The sequence below is a fragment of the Ostreococcus lucimarinus genome, chromosome 14, assembly GCF_000092065.1.
Source record: "Ostreococcus lucimarinus CCE9901 chromosome 14, complete sequence".
Taxonomy (NCBI): Eukaryota; Viridiplantae; Chlorophyta; class Mamiellophyceae; order Mamiellales; family Bathycoccaceae; genus Ostreococcus; species Ostreococcus sp. 'lucimarinus'.
Genome location: NC_009368.1, coordinates 631,162 through 648,542, shown reverse-complemented (window position 1 = coordinate 648,542; position 17,381 = coordinate 631,162). Strand labels below are relative to the sequence as shown.

The window sequence follows — 17,381 nt, the reverse complement described above, 5'->3', positions numbered from 1 at the left end:
CAGAGGAGACCGAGGCGAAGACGATTGGAGGGCGTCGTCGCCGCCGTTCGCGGCGCGGCGCGTAACATCCACTCCACGAGTAACGCCGTAAAGCAGCAACGCCGTAAAGCCGGGCGCGTGGTTCCGAACGCGATGACGATGAAGCGCACGAAAATCATCTCAACCGAAACCAACGACGCGAAGGTTTCGGAAACGATTCCCGCGCAGCGCTTCGCGAGCTCGGCGGCGAATCGAGCGGCGCGCAGCGCGCCGCGCGACGCGCGCTCCACGCGGTCCAGCGCGGCGTTCAAGTTTGCCGCAAACGTTTCAAACCGCGTCGCGAACTCGAGCTGGTCGCGGCGTACTTTGTCGAGCGCCATCGCCGCTTGCTCGACGTCGCGAGCGTTTCTGCGAGCCGCTTCGTCAATTTCCGCGAGCGCGATGGTGATTTCTTCCGCCCTCGCCTTGGCCTCGCGCTGCGCCTCTGCGAGCAGCGTGGAGAATGACTCTACGACCCGCGATGCCATCTCGGCTCTGAACATGGAGACCAAAAACTTGCAATCGCTGTCGATGGCGTGCGTTTCGTCGACGTACATTGAAAACTCCACCGCGCGGTCCAGCGTAATCGCGCGGTCACTCTCAAAAGCGGCCTCGTCTTCCACCGCGTCGTCCCAATCGTTGTCGTTCATGTTTCCGCGTCCTCTCGCGCCTCGTCCGAGCGCGCGCAGGACGCACCGTTCGCAATCGTCCGCGCTCGCGAGGTCACACGCCTCGGCGCGGGCGCGCGCGCCAGCCCGCGCGAGCCGACACTTCAACGACGCCATCGCCGCCTCGCATCGCGTCGCCGACGTCGCACTGATCGCCGCACACGTCGCCTCCGCCGTCGACGCGCCGCCCGGCGCGTCCGCGCCCGTCGCCCACGCGCGCGCTCGACACGCCTCCGCGTCGCTCGTCCCGCGAAGCGCCCGACCGCGCACCTCCGCGAAACCGCCCGTTCTGACGTCGCTCGACGCGTCCACGATCGTCGACGCGCGCGCGCGCTCGACGCGCGCCGCGCTCGCGACGACGACGACGACGACGACGATTCGCATCATCGCGAGGGATACGAAGAGACGTCTCGCGTCTCCCGACGCGCGCGCCTTCGCGCCCGCGCGTCGACGTCCGCGTTCGCTCCCGCGCGCCGTCGCGCGCGGTTCGAATCACGATCGACCGCGATCGCGCGCGCGGCGTCGCGCTCTCGCCGCGCGCGCGTCTCCCGCGCGCCGGTCAAGCGCGACGATTCGATGTGCGCGCACGTTCCGTGTTGTATCCAAGAGCCGAACGAGACTGAGCCGCGGGGGAATGACGCGCGACGCCGAACCGCGACGCGCGCGCGACGCGACGACGCGACGCGACGCGACGCGCGGATAAAACGCACCGTCGCGCATCGCCCGACGCGCGGACATCGAGTGCGATGCGCTGAAGACGACGCGAACGCGCGACGAAGACGCCGATGTCGTCGCGCGCGCAACCGACACACGCGGCGCGACGAACGCGCGCGGTGACGCGCGCGCTGGCGCTGCTGTGCGGATCACTGGGCGCGAGCGCGCGCGAAGGGTACGCGTATAGCTTTTGCCCGCGCGAGTGCCTGGCGCAGCGGTCGTACGGGACGTGCGAGATCGATGAGACGTGTCGCTGCCGCGCGGACCGGGACGGCGTCGACTGCGGCGCGGCGAGAGACGCGGTGGAGACGTTCGAGCGCGTCGTCGAGGTCGATGGAAGGACGGTGCGGGAGACGTGGTACGCGGCGATGGCGCCGGTGATGGCGACGGGGGTCGGGGCGGCGCCGCGGGAGGTGACGTGCGCGACGGCGCGCGCGGCGGGGACGCGAGAAGTCGTCGCGATGGGCGGGCGAGACGCGCTGTGCGTGGATCATTACGCGCGGTTGGGCGATGCGAGCGCGCGGGCGTGGAACGCGAATGAACCCACGCGTTGGCCCGCGCGGCCGCAGGCGAATGGGACGATCGTGCTCGACGTGGATGATCCTGTGCCAAACGGATGGAAGGGGTCGTGCGGGCATCCGCGCGGCGACGCGGCGACGAGCGACGGGTGGTCGACGATAGCCATGCGCGGACCGATCGTCGTCGCGAGCGCGACGAGTGATGTGATATACGCCATCGCAAACGCGTGGGTGCGAAGGGCGGGGCAGCCAGTTGAATACGGTTACGTCGTGTGGTCAGATTTGGCGTCGGGCGGCGGGACGATTAGAAATCGTCACGAGAAAACCACGGATGGATACATCGTCGACGTTGCGGCCATGGGCACGGACGATGATTTGATTTTAAAAGTAACACCCACAGCGGTGAGCGCGCTTGGTCGCGTGCTGGTGTATTCGAGCGGTATCGACGCAGCGCCGAGCGCGAAGGATATATCGTTGCCGACGCTGCGCGCGGCGTGCGAGGCGTGCCACAACAGACGAGACGCAGGTAAGTTCACCGAGGCGGTCACGGTCGGCACAACTGGTGGTGGCGTCGATATGTTTCTCGCAGGTCGCGCGAAGGCTAGTTCGGCGCAAGATTATCCCGCGATTGTTCGCCTGAATCCGTACTCGAGCGAGAGCGTAATCGCGGCGGATGGGGAGCTGTACTTTAAAGACGCCACCGCCATCGACGCGGCGTGCGAAGGTCATTCTTTGCTTTCGTCGAGCTATCTCGGAAGGTATACCGCGTTTACCGCGCTCGGAGTGATGGGAGATTATGCTTACGTCGCGACATCGAGTGCGCCTTACAACGGCGCGATGTGCGGCGCAACGTGCGTCAGTCGCATCTCGTGCGTATACCGGGTTAGAAAATCATTCAACAACACGAGCTCGGCGATAGAACACGTCAAGTTAGGAACGAGTGGTAGTTTAGTTAGGGATGCGCTCGCCATCGAGACAGTGAGCGATGGGGGTGCGAGTGGAGGGACGCTGTACGTCCTCACGAGCCAGGACGCGTCAGACGTGAATGCTCCGACGCGCATAGTAAAAGTCAAAGTATTCCCGGATGCCAACTGCGTCGGATCGGCGTGCATGGAAGTTCAAGGGTCGACGGCGTCGACAAGACCGATCGGTGCGATGACGACGATCCCAAGCATGGGTGCGTTGTTCACAGGGACGTACAATGTTTCGGACGCAGAAATCTCGTACCAAAGCTTCTCCGTGACAGAAATCGATGATATTTCCCCTTCAAGAGGACCCAAGGCGGGTGGGACAACGCTCACGATTCGTGGTGTTGGGTTTCCATACGACTCTTCCTGGGCCCCGGACGACACTCTGTCGCACCGCGTGGCGTGCCGATTTTTGAACGACGGTTCGCCCGTGTATGTGCCAGCCAAACTGGTGAATTCGACAACGATCGAATGCGATGCGCCGTCGTACAGTGCGTTCGCGGCGACCGGTACGTACATATCGGCCGTCAGTATCAGTTTTGAGGGTTATCCGGACGATCGCAGCGCGCTCGCGACGTTTTTTGAAAACTCTATATGGGTCGGCGGAATGGCAAATTACATGTATTACGACCCGCCGAATCTCGTCGCGACGTCGGTAACGAATTCACACGTGCCTTCGGTGCTATTTACGGGAGAAGTACCGAATGGGGATCCAGCGGTAATTGCTATCGATGGCGGTCCATTCGTCGACGGCGTGCTCAAATGTCGATTCGGCGCTCAGAGCGTGTTGGACGCGGCGTACGTCAACTCGACACGCGTCACGTGTCCCCTCTGTCCTTCGACGAGCGCAAACGGATGTGGAGACTACCACGTGAAAATGCCGTGGTTGTTAGACCCGCCACCGACGTCGGTGACGGTGGATTTTAGCATGAATGGGGTGGATTATCATACCGGCGTCGCCCTAGCGCTGCATAGAACGCCGAATGGTCTTCGCGTGACGCACGCGCGACAAAACATCGCTCACACTGCGTATGAGTCAACGAAAGATGCTGGCGCGTCGACAATGACGCTCGACGCGATGACGGTGAACTTGGTGGATAACAGAGGCACCGTCATCGCGGATGATCTTGGCGTTGGCGGGACGCGGGGATTTAAAATCACGGCGACGCTAAACACCTCGCTCTCCACGGATACACCAGGGGTGACGATGACGACGGTGCCGTCCACCATCACCACTTTGGATGGTAAGGCAACGTTTCAATTACGTTTTAGCGCACCTTTGCGGATGGGTAATTATGTCGTCGATGTCATCGGTGAAGACTGCACTGGTTCAAGTTGCATTGCCCTTGCGATGGCGACGACGTTCCATTTCACCGTCGTGCCTGGAGCGCCTGTAGGATTGGCCGCGATACCGAGCTCAACAAACACATTGGTGGTGCCCACTAATGAGGAATCCGACGTCGGCGTCGTAAACGTGTACGTGTTAGACGCCGCAGGCAACAGGTTGCACAACTTTGACGAAGTTTCGCACTCAATCTCGGTGACATCTGTGGACGCGTCAAACGCTCCGCGAACCTCTGGATCGATTATCAATGGCTCCACGACAGTGTCTACGCATCGAGGCGTGGCGGTATTCCGTGACTTGAAGCTTCTCAATCCTGCACCGATCGGTGCGAGAACACCCGGTAAAACGATATTCGTAAACAATCTAACCTACCCTGCGGCGTCCAGGGGAGTAAACGATGCGGACGCGACGTACAGATTTCTATTCTCTGCGTCCTTTGGTTCGGCAATATCCGCATTCACCACTGTGGTCGGTCGACCGAGATATTTGGAGATAGATAACCATATCGTGCCCTCAATGACGACGTCTTCAACGACGCTGACCATCCCAAACGCGATCACGGTGCGATTGTACGACGCTGGAAATAATTTGATCACATCGCCGCCGGAGTCTGGTGCCTCGGTTGACGTTCGGGCATACGGCGACTCTTTCACGCTCGAACCGACTTCCACGACGAGCGTCACGGATTCAACTGGAACAGCCACTTGGACGTTCGCAGCGAATAGTATCACGCTCGATGTCCAACCGGCTGGGTATTACGTAATCGCCTTTTACGCGACTGGTTCGGATTACATTCGCCCGGCAAAGCAACTCGTTCAGCTGGTCGAAGGCAACATCGGTCATCAGTGGAAACATACCCTCGAGTTCGGCTCTGACATACGTTATGCCGGATCGTCGACGCCTCTGGGCGATTTGACGATTTATGTGGCGGATATTGGGGGAAGCTTCTTGGGCGCGAACGACCGTTATGATGCGTCAACGCTCTCGTACACAGTTGATCGCGCCTTCGCATGCACCAGCTCGACACTTTCTATTTCAGGAACGCTCACGGGCAATACTTTGAGCACTGGGGCCGCCGTACTCACCGGTTTGACTTTGTCTTCCGTCACGCTGGGTGTGCACGGAATCACGTGTTCTTCGACGACTAACACGCTGAAGGATAGTTCTGGAAACGTCATGTCCACGAACACCTCGCCGCTCGTGGATTTGAACTTCAACATCACCGTCACGTCAGGCGTACCGAGTAGCTTTGCGCTCACGAACTCCCCAGTGACGACTTACGAACCAGAGTTTGGCGTGATGAATATGTCGACGTTTCGACGTTACGCGGCGGCATATTACGTCCCTCTGGATGCGTTCGATTTTCAAATGTACGACGCGCACGCAAATGGAGTCAATTACGTTTTAGGGGACACTCCTGTCGTGGCGTACCTTGAGTTCACATCCGGCGTCTCAAGCGATGCTATCGGGGTGAAGAGCGATTACTTGACGTATAATGCCACGGTTGCGACACGACATGCGTTTGTCATTCCTGATCCGCTGGCTGTGTCGACTGGATTGAGTCCGAGTTTTGACGTCGCGACAAACGCGGTGACTTTCGCGGGATTGGCGCTTGAACGAGCAAAGGTGGGTACGCACACGCTGAAATTTCACGTGCCAGCGATGCCAGCGTTTTCGAATCTCACGCAGTCTATCACTGTGACTCTCGGGCGCGCACACCATCTCGCTATACGAGCGCCTTGCGATGATTATTACGTGCAATATCGCGACACAGGGACAGGATTGTGTACGACGACAACGACGCTCCTGCGAAGTGGTTCCTCGTGTACTTGTACGCAGTATAGGTCAGCGGCGCTCGTGGTCTTGAGCCCAATCGTCATTGTCGTTATGGATGGCGGCGATAATTTGGTCGGGAGCGCGTATTCTCCTACCTGTGTCACCGGCGACGCGAGCTGTGCCGGAACGATTGAGGCAGTGTTTGACGTCGCCAGGACGAATCCGTGTGTGTTGTCTGGAAACGCGTGCGCGGCGACACAACCTCAAACGCACACGAAAGCCATCAGTAGTGGCACAGCGACGTTCAGCGACATCGCATTTCGACTTCCAAAGTCCACCATTCACGGTGGAAAGGCAATCGTTACCTTTAAATCCCCCGGTTTGGTTGACGTGGATGTGTCATACGACGTTTGGCCGGGCTCTGCCGCGTCGCTCGACGTCGTCTTCCCGGACTCCTTTGAAGGCTTGGTCGGTCAAGTGGGGCTCAAGTCATCGACTTACACCCTTATTGGTCGTGCATCGGAACCGTTCGTTCTGAACGTCGTGGACGCCGCGGGCAACAAACTGCTCGCCGAAGACGGCGTCAATCGCACTTTGACCATCTCCGTGGTGGATAGCACCGCGCAGTTGCTCGGTACGACAAGTAGTACGACAGTCGCAGGGACCGTGGTACTGAGTAATTTCTATCTCAGTTCGCCACCACAGGGCACGCATGTCATCCGATTTTCCACGTCTGGCTTGAGCTCGTACGATATGACGGTGAAAATCATCGAAGGTGTTCCGGCGAAGCTAGAGCACGTCTCAACCATCGAAACCGTGACTTCATACAAATCAAGTGCTCTCATTTTATTTGATGAATTCACTGTGCACATGCAAGATGCTGGTGGGACGTTATTGGAAAGCAACCAGTTCACAAAGGTTATCACGGCGACTTTACGTTCCTCATTCAACTCGACTAGGACGTTTACGACGCAAGCGTACGCTACGAAATCGGTTACAGCGCCGATGGGACGATCCATCGTTAAATTTACTGGCATCACCGCGCAAGCGCTGGAAGTAGGTCAGTATGTCTTGACATTTGCAGGCGATGGGTTGATATCGGATAGCGTGGCCGTGGCAATCACCCTCGGCGATGCGAGTCAACTTAATGTGCCGAGCTCGCGTGGCTATCCAACTCCAAACGACGCCACGTACAGTCGTCCGACAACGCTCATGGCGGCACGAGTTCTGATATTAGCCCCGTTTGCGGTGACGGTTACCGATGGTGGTGCAAACGAAGTCACGAGCGCTGACTTTGGGATCTTGCGACATGTGAGCGTGGGCATAAAATACGTGACGTCGACAACGCAAGACCCATTTTCGCAGCCGCCCGAAATCAGCCAATACGCCACCTCGTCGGGCGTTGGACTAATCTCTGGCATCAGGCTCTACAATCCCGTCGCTGGGACATATCGAGTAACTGTGTCGACACCTTCACCCGTGGTCCTCACGCCATATTCGTTCGACATTCTCATCAAGGCTGGCGATATTTCATCTCTGGACGCGTGCGGTTGCCCAAATTGCGCTCGCGCTGACGTCACCGTGGAATTCCCCGTCGGTTTGTGCACAGATACACGTCCATACAAAAGTGCAGACGTCGTCGATCTTACTGACATTTTTGTCGTCACACGTGACGCCGGTGGATTACTCATGGGCTCTTCGTTGGACACCGCCGAAGCCCGCCGAGCCGTCAACGTCAACCTAAAACAGTACGCACTGAGCGCCACAGGAGTGACGACGTCCACCACAACGGTGACGTCACCGCTCATCGCCGATGAAACAAGCGTATCGTGCGCGGACGCCACAATTGGTTGTTCGCCGAGCAATTCACGATCAGTGAGTGTGGGCGCCCTTTACATCGTCAATGGTGTAGCGGCGTGGTGCGCCGATGGCACAGAGAGCAATCGCGCAAAGAGCTTTTGCTCGCCAGATAGTAGCGAAGCGAGCGAGAACAAGCTCGCCGCTGAGACCGCATATTTACGCTCGCTTGGTGGACTTTCACCTCCGAATGTCGCTGGCACCACGGGGACTGGTTTGGACTTTTACGGCGTGCGAAGCGACCCTGGATTTGTCGGCACCGCAACGGGGCTGAAATTCATTCGCCCGCTCGCAGGGCGTTACGTGCTAGAATTTCAGTCTGAATGTCAAGCCAACGAGTGCACGTCAACGCAAAACTTGGTTCTCATTGGCGATGCTCTGGAAGTCATCATCGAGCCCGGAGATCCGTACAGGCTTGAGTTCGGTACGCAGCGCATTCCATCGAGCTATGACAGCAACGTATCGCTTCCAACGTTTGAAATCACCGTTTACGATATTTCGGGCAACGTCGTGACAAACTCAGTGGATAATGTGACGGTAACAGTAACGCCGGCTCCATATGCGGTGATCGGAGGGTCAGAACGCGTCTCGAACGGTCTCGCGACGTTCAAAGATTTGACAGTCATCGGTCGGCGCGGGACGACGTACAGTCTTATGTTTAAGCTTGGCACCGCCGAGCTCAACGTTACCGGTGGACTCACGCTCTTTCCGTGCAGCACAGTAAAGCCACATTCGCAGTCTACCTCCAATGGTTCGTGCGAGTGTTATCCAGGATATACGGAAGACGCCTCAGGATCGGGTTATCAACCTCCGTCAGTTTCAGTATCGAGTTATCCAGGTCTCTACGCTCAAGTCGACCCATCCAGGATTTCGAGCTTCATAACTTCGTTGCGGCCGTACGGTGCGTGTGTGCCGTGCGCGGCGGGTTTTTACAAAACCGGTAGTGGACCAGCACTGTGCGATGCGTGTCCGATACGGATGAACACGTACACCGGCGAAGATGGCAAACCGCGCCAGATGCACGTGACTTCGAGCGGGGAAACACTTCCGGGCCATCTCGCAAACGTGAACAAAACCTCGTGTCAGTGCACACTCACTGGACCGGCGCAAAATGGAACGACGACGTATACGCGTTATTACAGATTGGAGCCGTACGACGCGTACGAGTGTGGATCTTGTCCCGATGGCGCGGTGTGCGATTCACGAGACATCACAAAATTATCTCTCTCGGAAGGCAACTGGCGCGCCGACGAGACAAAGTTGGGCGTGCTAAGGTGTCGATCACCGTACAGCTGCAAAGGCGGCGTCGGTGAAGGCGACGAATTGTGTAACATCGGTTACTCTGGGACGCTGTGTGGTACGTGTGATGCGCGAAAAGAGTATGCCAGTCTAGAAGACTCGCGCTCGCTTGAAACGTCGCTGCGGTGCACGAAATGTTGGCCAAAATGGCTAAGCGGTATGAGCTTGTTCGTCCTCACGATTGTCCAAATCGTCTCCATGTTGTTGATTTGTCGCGCCGCGCGGAGCGCATTACCAGCGCAAATCGTCTACACCAAGGTCATCGTCTCTCACTTTCACATGCTTGCAACGCTCGGAACGATCAACCTCGGGTGGCCAGACGTCGTCGGCGTGCTGTTCCCGCTCGCCAGGCTCACGTCCACGACGTCGATCAAGGCGTTTGCGACGGATTGCGTGTCAAAGTGGAATCACATTCAGTACACGACGTACAGTTTTGGCACGGTCGGCATCTTCGCGGCGCTGTGTGTGCCTCTTTATTTATACCTTCGCCTGACGGCGTTCTTCAAACTACGAAGTGAGTGGTACGAAAAGAGGCATGCGTTGGAGTCGGCGTACATTAACGCGAGAAGGGAGGGCGAAGACGTCGAAGGATTGCGATTCCAGTTGGATCGCATGAAACGCGCGCCAGATTTAAATGATTCCGAACCGGATGCGTACAAGTTGCAACTTCTCACAAAGGTGAATAAAGAAGGATATATTGTCCAGCAATGGACCGAGGACGAACTCGAAGTGCTCGCGCCGTCAGCGGGCGACATCACCAACGGGTTGTTTAAAGCCGTGACGCTCGCCATGTGCTGGTACCCAATCTTTACCAACATCATGCAGATGATTCGTTCGACCTCTGTCGAGGGTATCGGACGATTTTTGTTCATCGATTACAACGTGCGCACTGATAACGCTCGATACAAGATGACGATGTATGGATATTTCATTTTAGCCTCGATATTCGTCTTCGGATTTCCGTATTTCATCCTTGGAGCGCTGAAACGACATCGGAATCAATTACGCTGGGCAAAGACAAAAGCGCTGTACGGCTTTCTTTACATCGGATTCACGCAAGAAAGGTATTACTGGGAATTCGTGGTGATGATGCGGAAAGGCTTGCTCGTCGCAGCTTCGGTGCTCCTTCCTGAAACTCCGCTTCTCGCGGCGTACATCTCCATCGGCATCTTACAAAGCTACCTCGCGTTGGTGTTGATTTTGGACATTTACGAGAAGGATCAACACCGCAAGGTAGAGATCGCATCGCTGACAACAATTTTGGTGAGTTACAACGCCGGGGCGTTGATGTCCACGGTGAAGCACCAAGCAGCCTCCGTCATCGCAGCGTTGCTCATTTACGCGTTGAATTTGAACTTTTGTATCACAGTCTTGCGCTCTGTGCGCGGAGACGTCAAAGACGAGGTCATCGCGGCTAAGATAGAAGCTGAGCGAAAAGAAATCGAAGACGAGCACGCGTACAGACGCGAGGCGGTGAAACGTGCGATCGTGGATACCCACGCGGCGTCGCGTGCGTTGCATCCGCGAATGGCTGAGAAACTGATCGCCGCTTTTGACGATCAAGTGCTGGTAGAAGAGTTATCTAAAGCCGGTGCGAACGATTTAAAGCTGAGACATCTTCAGCTCAGCGTGCATTTGGAGAGTTTGCGGAACAAATGGCAAGCACGCAAGTCGTCAATGGTGGATCAATCGGCGCATCGGGATCACGAAATTGAAGCGCTCGCGCTCGAGCGCAAGCTCAAGGCGATCGATCACGAGCGCTGGCGCAGGAAAAACACCGCCATCGGTGGGTCCTCTGAAGATGAGTTCGAAGTGGCGTCGCACTCGAGCGAGGGTGAGCGCAAATCTGTGGCGAGCGACGATTCCGCCTACGCCGCCACAGGAGAAAAAGCAGCTCGTGACAGCGTCGAGGCCCGCGTGGCGCAGTACAACGAAATCATCGCGCAACAATTACGTCTGGCGCGACAAAGCGAGCGAACCGAAAAAGAATCGATCGAAAAGCCGGCGCCTTTGTATCCGCCAGGTTACATCCCGCGACCGCCGCGACTCCCGGCGCGCGATTCGGTTTCGTGGACGCCGCCGTCGGCCGATATCATGCTCGAGTCACCGACGAAACCGCCAAGAAAACCATCGACATCATCTATTACCGCGACGTCGAACGCAGCGTCGACGAGCGTTGATCCGTTCACGTACGACTACTTTGAAATGACCAAGATGCGCGACGAGCTCAGCGCTACCGAAAAGGTCGCCGAGCTCGAAGCCGTGATGCAAGAAGAAATCAACGCGACGGCCCACGTCGACGTTACGCACGATCCAGAGTCTTCATCTGGTCGACGAATGACATGGCGAGAAAAAATGGATGACTCTCGCTGGCGAGTCCAACGTCGCATCGAAAAGCGCGAATCACGCGCTATGATGCGCTCTTTTGGTTTCGGCGAAGACGCGCCGAATACAACCAAGCTCGCCGGTGGCGACTCCGACTCCCACGGCGACGTGGACGAGTCCAAAGAGTCGCTCGAACTGAGCGACTCCGACGCGCGCGCGAACGACGTCGTCGAACCGCCGCGCCGGAATAACCGAGCGGCGACCGAGCCGTCGACTGAAACCGCGCCGACGGACCGCCGCGCCGCTGCGCGCGCGCGCGCAGCGCAGCGCGCCAGCCGAATGCTCTGAGAGCTCTAGTAAAATCACCACTTGTAATATAAGCCAATCGTTAGTCAATCATCCATCGCCGCGTCGCGCCGCGTTTGAAAATGTGACAGTTGCTGAGCTTCTCGACTTCCTGCGCTCGCGTCACACCGCGCGCGCTCGAGCGTCCGCGGCGAAATGGCGGACGCCGCTCGAGAAACGCTCGATAACGCGTACGACGTCGCGAAGCTGCTCGATTGCGGCGTTGATCGCGAACAACTCGCGGTTTTGATCGCGCTGATCGAACGTGGGGTGAATCCAGAGGCGCTCGCCGCGGTCGTGCGAGAGCTCAGACGCGAGAGCGAGGCGGTGGGGAGAGAATAAACGCGTCTCTTGTGCGCGGCGTGCGGCGCGAAGGGTAGATTGTAACGATAGATTAGGTTTGAGAACGAGACGTCGACTCTCAGAGTCAACGCGCGACGGAGAAAGAGTCGACGACGACTTTGAGTTTGATTAAAACAGTCGCGCGCGCGTAAAAGCATGAGAGAATGAAGAATTACGTGATCACGGTCGGGGACTCGCGACCGGTGAACTTGGCGAGCTCGCTGGTCTCGAGAGCAATCTTGATCAAAGGCGCCAAGGCGACTTGGGCGTCGGCGCCCTGCTTGGCGGGATCGGCTTCGTATTGCTCAATGTACATGCGCACGGTGGCGCCGGAAGAACCGGTGCCAGACAGGCGGAAGATGAAACGAGAACCATCGGTGAAGACGAAGCGGACGCCTTGATTCTTGGACACGGAACCGTCGATGGGATCGGTGTACTCGAAGTCGTCGGCGTAGTCCAACTCGTAGTCGCCGTACTTGTCGCCCTTCTTTGAGGCGGCAGCCTTGGCACGGAGCGACTCGACCATGGCGTTGCACGGGTCGGACTCACAGCCTTCGTAATCGTAACGAGAGAAGAAGTTGCGACCGTACTTGGCCCAGTGTTCCTTGGTGATTTGCTCGACGCTCACCTTTTTGCCGCCCACCGGCACGTCCTTGTTGCGGTACGCCAAGATGGACAACCACGCGAGAACGGCCCAGGGACCGTCCTTTTCGCGCACGTGATCGGCGCCGGTACCGAAGGATTCTTCACCGCACACCGACAAGCGACCAGCGTCCATCAAGTTGCCGAAAAACTTCCACCCAGTGGGGGTTTCAAAGCACTCGACGCCGAGACCCGCGGCGACGCGATCGAGCGCGGCGGCGGTGGGCATGGAGCGCGCCAAACCCTTCAAACCAGACTTGAAGTACGGGATGCACTCGACCGCGTTAGCGGCGATGATAGCGACGGAATCGCTCGGGGTCACGAAGAAGTTGTTACCGAGAATCATGTTGCGATCGCCGTCGCCGTCGGACGCGGCGCCGAAATCCGGCGCGTCGGCGGAGAACATCACCTTGACGAGCTCTTCGGCGTACGTCAAGTTCGGGTCCGGATGACCGCCCGCGAAGTCTTCCTTCGGCACGGCGTTCACGCACGAGTCTGGCGACGCACCGAGTTCATCGACAAAGATGGGCTTGGCGTACGCGCCCGTGATGGCGTGCATGGCGTCGAATTGCATCTTGAAATCCGGGCGCGTCAACAACGACTTGATGAGATCAAAGTCGAAGACTCGCTTGAGAAGCTTCAAGTAATCGGCCACCGGATCGATGACTTCGACCTCAAAGTCACCAAACTTGGTGACGCCGCACACGCTCAAGTCGACGTCCGGGATGTCCGCCATCTTCAACGTGTCCACGGTTTGCGTGAACCCGTAAATCGCATCCGTGATCTTCTCCGGCGCCGGTTCGCCCGAGCTGTAATTAAACTTGATCCCCCAGTCTTCCTTCGGCCCGCCCGGATTGTGCGACGCGCTCATGATGAATCCCCCGTACGCCCCGCGTTCGCGAATCACCGCGCTCGCCGCCGGCGTGCACAAGTACCCATCCCTCCCGACGTACATCTTCTTCACCCCGTTCCCCGCCGCCAGTTTCAAAATTATTTGACTCGCCTCCTTATTAAACCATCGTCCGTCCCCTCCCAGCACCATCGCGCTCCCCTCGACCTCGCGCCTCGGCAGCGCGCCGAACAGCGCCTGCACCCAGTTCGCCAAATAGTTCCCCTCGCTGAACACCGCCGCCTTCTTCCGCAGTCCGCTCGTGCCCGTCTTCTGCCCCTCGATCGGCGTCGTCGGCACCTCGCGCACCGTCACCATCCCTCCCGCCGCGCTCGCGCGTCGCGTCGTCGTCGTCCCTCGCGCGATCGTCCCGAATGTCTTCGCCGTCTTTCGCGTCCTCGTCGACCGCGCGCGCGTCGTCGTCGTCGTCGTCGTCGTTCGAGGCGCCGCGCGCGTCGTCAACGCTCCCATGCACGCCTCTCGCGTCGCGCGTCCACGTCGCGCGTCCGCGTCGCGGTGTGCCGCGTCGCGTCGCGATTCGCGATCGGATAACGACCGGGCGAATGAATCTCAGCCACTCGTTCGCGCGTCGATCGACGCGCCGATCGCTATTTTTATCCAACCTCGCGCCGAGGTTCGACGAGATCGCGACGTCGATCGCGAGACGTCGATCGAGCGCGGCGACCGACCGATCGATCGAGCCGCGAAAAACGATCGACGCTCGAGGCGAGGTTGGATCAAAATAGCGATCGATCGGTGCGTCGATCGGTGCGTCGATCGGTGTATCGATCGACGCGCGATGGATGCCGCACACGCGCGCGGCGTGCGGACGTCGAGCGGGATGGCGCGCGCGACGACGCTGGCGCGCGCGCTCGAGGGGGCGGCGCTGACGCGGGAGGAGTGGCGATGGATGCTCGTCGTCGCGGCGGCGCTGTACGCGGCGAACGCGCTCGCGCACGGGGTGTTTCACGCGAAGCGAAACCCGATGTACCTGGAGACGGGGAAGGGACGGTTGGTGGTGGCGATGCGCGTGGCGTACGGCGCGCCGGCGGCGCTGGCGCAGGCGGCGTGGATCGCGGCGTGGATCGCGTTTTGGGAGGCGGCGCGGAAGCCGATGTGGAAGCCGAGGCGGAGGCACCACGGCGACGCGGGCGCGCGACGAGGACGGCGGCGAACGCCGGTCGTGCACGACGGACACGCGAGCGTGGCGATGTGCGGGGGGGGATTTCGAACGTGGTATCACTTGGGGGTGTACCACGGATTGTACGAGAGGTTCGGGGCGAAGGCGCTGGAGAAGGCGCGGTGGTCGGGATCGAGCGTGGGGTCGATCATGGCGGCGATCGCGGCGTGCGGGGTCGATCCCGACGTGGTGTGGGCGCACATACCGGAAATAGCCGCGCTGCACCGAGATTCGTGGATGGAGAATTTGACCACGGTGGGGAGTAAGTGCCGATTTTTGCTCGACGACGTCTTGCCGGCGGACGCGCACGAACGATGCACGGGGAGGTGTTTCATCTCGGTCACGTCGTTGTTACCGCTGCCGCACAACGTGATTCTCACCGAGTACGACACGCGAGACGATTTGATCGACGCCGTGATCGCGTCGACGTACATACCGACGTGGACGTTTCCGGGCGTGTGCTTGCACAAGGGCATGGTTTGCGTCGACGGCGGCGTGTGCAATAATCTCGCGTCGCTGAGCCCGGCGACGTTGCGCGTTGGATTAGATCCCGAGGATAAGACCGATTGGGACGCTACGATCATTCCGAGCGAGCCCAAGCCGAGGTACGCGACGTTCATCCCCTTGGACGACGCCGAATTGTGGGACATGTACGAGTGCGGAAAGCGAGACATCGCGTCTTGGCTGCGATCGGACGAAGGCAGGAAGTTCGCCGCCAAGCTCGCGACCGATGATTAGTTATGTTGATTCTTAAGCGCGCGCGTGCGGTCGTTTCGCTCGCGTGGCGCGGTTATTTGTTGCAACCGTTATTGTTATTTCTTTCATTTTCTTTAAATACAACGCGTCTCGCTTCTCATGGCGCGCTTCTACCATATCGAGTTGCCGAAGTACGTAACCCCCGATTCATTCGCAATCGAAGCCAAGAGACCGTCGGGATCGGACGCGATTCTATCCGCCGTCGCCTCGACGACGAGCGCCGCGCGCGCCAGGCTGAGTCGCGCCGCGCGCGTCGCGCCGAAAAACTTTTGAGGCATCGCGTCGGCGTGCGAAGCCCACGCCGCGTGCATGGCGTCGTTCAGCGCCACCACGAAATGCGGCGATCGAATCACCAATCGCGTTTCGTTCATGATGTCTTTCAAATTCGAAACCTGCCGTTCGCGCTCGGCGAGCGATTCGGCGCCGCTCGACGGCGCCCCGAGCGCGGCGTCGAAATCTGGATTCTTCGGCGGCAACAGCATGGACTCCCACGACGGGAACGACCGCGGCGCTTTCACGTGCAGTCTATTTTTACGCTCGAACGGCAAAGCCTTTGGATCGCTGAACACGTCCGACGGCACCAACAACGCGCGACTCAACGTCTCCCGACACCTGCGCATGAAATCTATCGCGTCCTCGCGCGTCCACGACGCCGACGCCTCGTCCTCCTCCCTCCCATCGTTAAACTCTCGCAACTCCCGCTCCACGATCGCCCGCGCGATCGCCGCCAACTCTCCCACGCCGCGACGCGCGAAATCCGTCGTCGTCGCGCTCAAAAACGCCGCCCTCGACGCGTCGTCCAGCGTGTCCCCCCCCTCCCGCCGCTCGCGATCCAGAAACCCTCGTCGTCCGATCAAATTCATCGCTGTCTTCACGAGCAGCGCGCACGCCGACGTCGCCGCGAGCGTCGCGCACGCCTCCGCCAGCGCCTCGCTCGGCCTTCGCGCCGTCCCGACGTCCCGCGTCCCGTCGCCCCGCGTCGCCGCCCGCGTCGCCCTTCGCACGCCCTCCGCCACGCCCGGCGTCGTCAATTCGTTCGTCACGGCGTCCACGCGCGCCATCTCCGCTCGCAGCGCCGTCTCCGCGTCCTCGTCGCCTCGCGCGCGCGTCGACGCCTTCAAACTCGACCGGTCGAACCATCGTTTCGCCCCATCGAACGCCCTCGCGTCGCGCGTCGCGCGCCACGCGAGCGCGCACGCGCACGCGCCGATCGCCGTCGTCCACGCCGAAGCCCACGCGCGCCGTCCCGGCCGTCCCCTCGCGCGAGGCGCGCGAAAGAAGAACTCGAACATGGTCGCGACGAATCGAACGCAACGCGTCCCCGTCGCGCAGTGACGCGAATCGTCGCACCGCGACGCGCCATGTCCGCGCCGCACCGCGTGCTGCGCGACTCCGAGCTCACCGCGACGCGACTCGTCGCCGCGGTGCGCGAGCGCGTGGCGTTCGATCCGTGCGCGTCGTGCGAACCGGCGCGGTGCCGCGGCGACGCGCGAAAATCGACCGACGACGACGACGACGGCGCGACGACGGAGCTCGTCGCGCCGATCGGGTCGCCGCGTCGCGCGACGGACGCGCGGGACGATTGGACGCGCGCGTACGAGGCGTTTCGCGCGTCGGCGGACGGGAAGGCGTCGGTGCGGTCGCAGTTCGACGAGGTGAACGAGCGATTGCGCGCGGATTTGGATGTAATCTCGAGCGGCGCGACGGCGGGCGACGGATTCGCGAGTCCCGCGGTGGTG

General features: G+C 59.8%; 5 protein-coding genes across 5 annotated transcripts; 3 read left to right on the top strand and 2 right to left on the bottom strand.

Annotated features, from left to right (window-relative positions):
• Positions 1-1,471: 1,471 nt before the first annotated feature.
• OSTLU_18205 (predicted protein) lies at positions 1,472-11,836 on the top strand (the record flags this gene model as incomplete). The annotated part of the gene is made up of 1 exon (XM_001421485.1): positions 1,472-11,836. One exon carries the CDS (start codon positions 1,472-1,474, stop codon positions 11,834-11,836), a length of 10,365 nt encoding a protein of 3,454 aa, XP_001421522.1.
• A 153-nt stretch (positions 11,837-11,989) lies between these two features.
• On the top strand, positions 11,990-12,175 carry OSTLU_42965 (predicted protein; the record flags this gene model as incomplete). The annotated part of the gene is made up of 1 exon (XM_001421484.1): positions 11,990-12,175. One exon carries the CDS (start codon positions 11,990-11,992, stop codon positions 12,173-12,175), a length of 186 nt encoding a protein of 61 aa, XP_001421521.1.
• A 172-nt stretch (positions 12,176-12,347) lies between these two features.
• OSTLU_42958 (predicted protein) lies at positions 12,348-14,024 on the bottom strand (the record flags this gene model as incomplete). The annotated part of the gene is made up of 1 exon (XM_001421308.1): positions 12,348-14,024. One exon carries the CDS (start codon positions 14,022-14,024, stop codon positions 12,348-12,350), a length of 1,677 nt encoding a protein of 558 aa, XP_001421345.1.
• A 523-nt stretch (positions 14,025-14,547) lies between these two features.
• OSTLU_27638 (predicted protein) lies at positions 14,548-15,624 on the top strand (the record flags this gene model as incomplete). The annotated part of the gene is made up of 1 exon (XM_001421483.1): positions 14,548-15,624. The coding sequence occupies one exon, from the start codon at positions 14,548-14,550 to the stop codon at positions 15,622-15,624; it is 1,077 nt and encodes a 358-aa protein (XP_001421520.1).
• A 119-nt stretch (positions 15,625-15,743) lies between these two features.
• OSTLU_27637 (predicted protein) lies at positions 15,744-16,703 on the bottom strand (the record flags this gene model as incomplete). The annotated part of the gene is made up of 1 exon (XM_001421307.1): positions 15,744-16,703. One exon carries the CDS (start codon positions 16,701-16,703, stop codon positions 15,753-15,755), a length of 951 nt encoding a protein of 316 aa, XP_001421344.1. The 3' UTR covers positions 15,744-15,752.
• Positions 16,704-17,381: the final 678 nt, after the last annotated feature.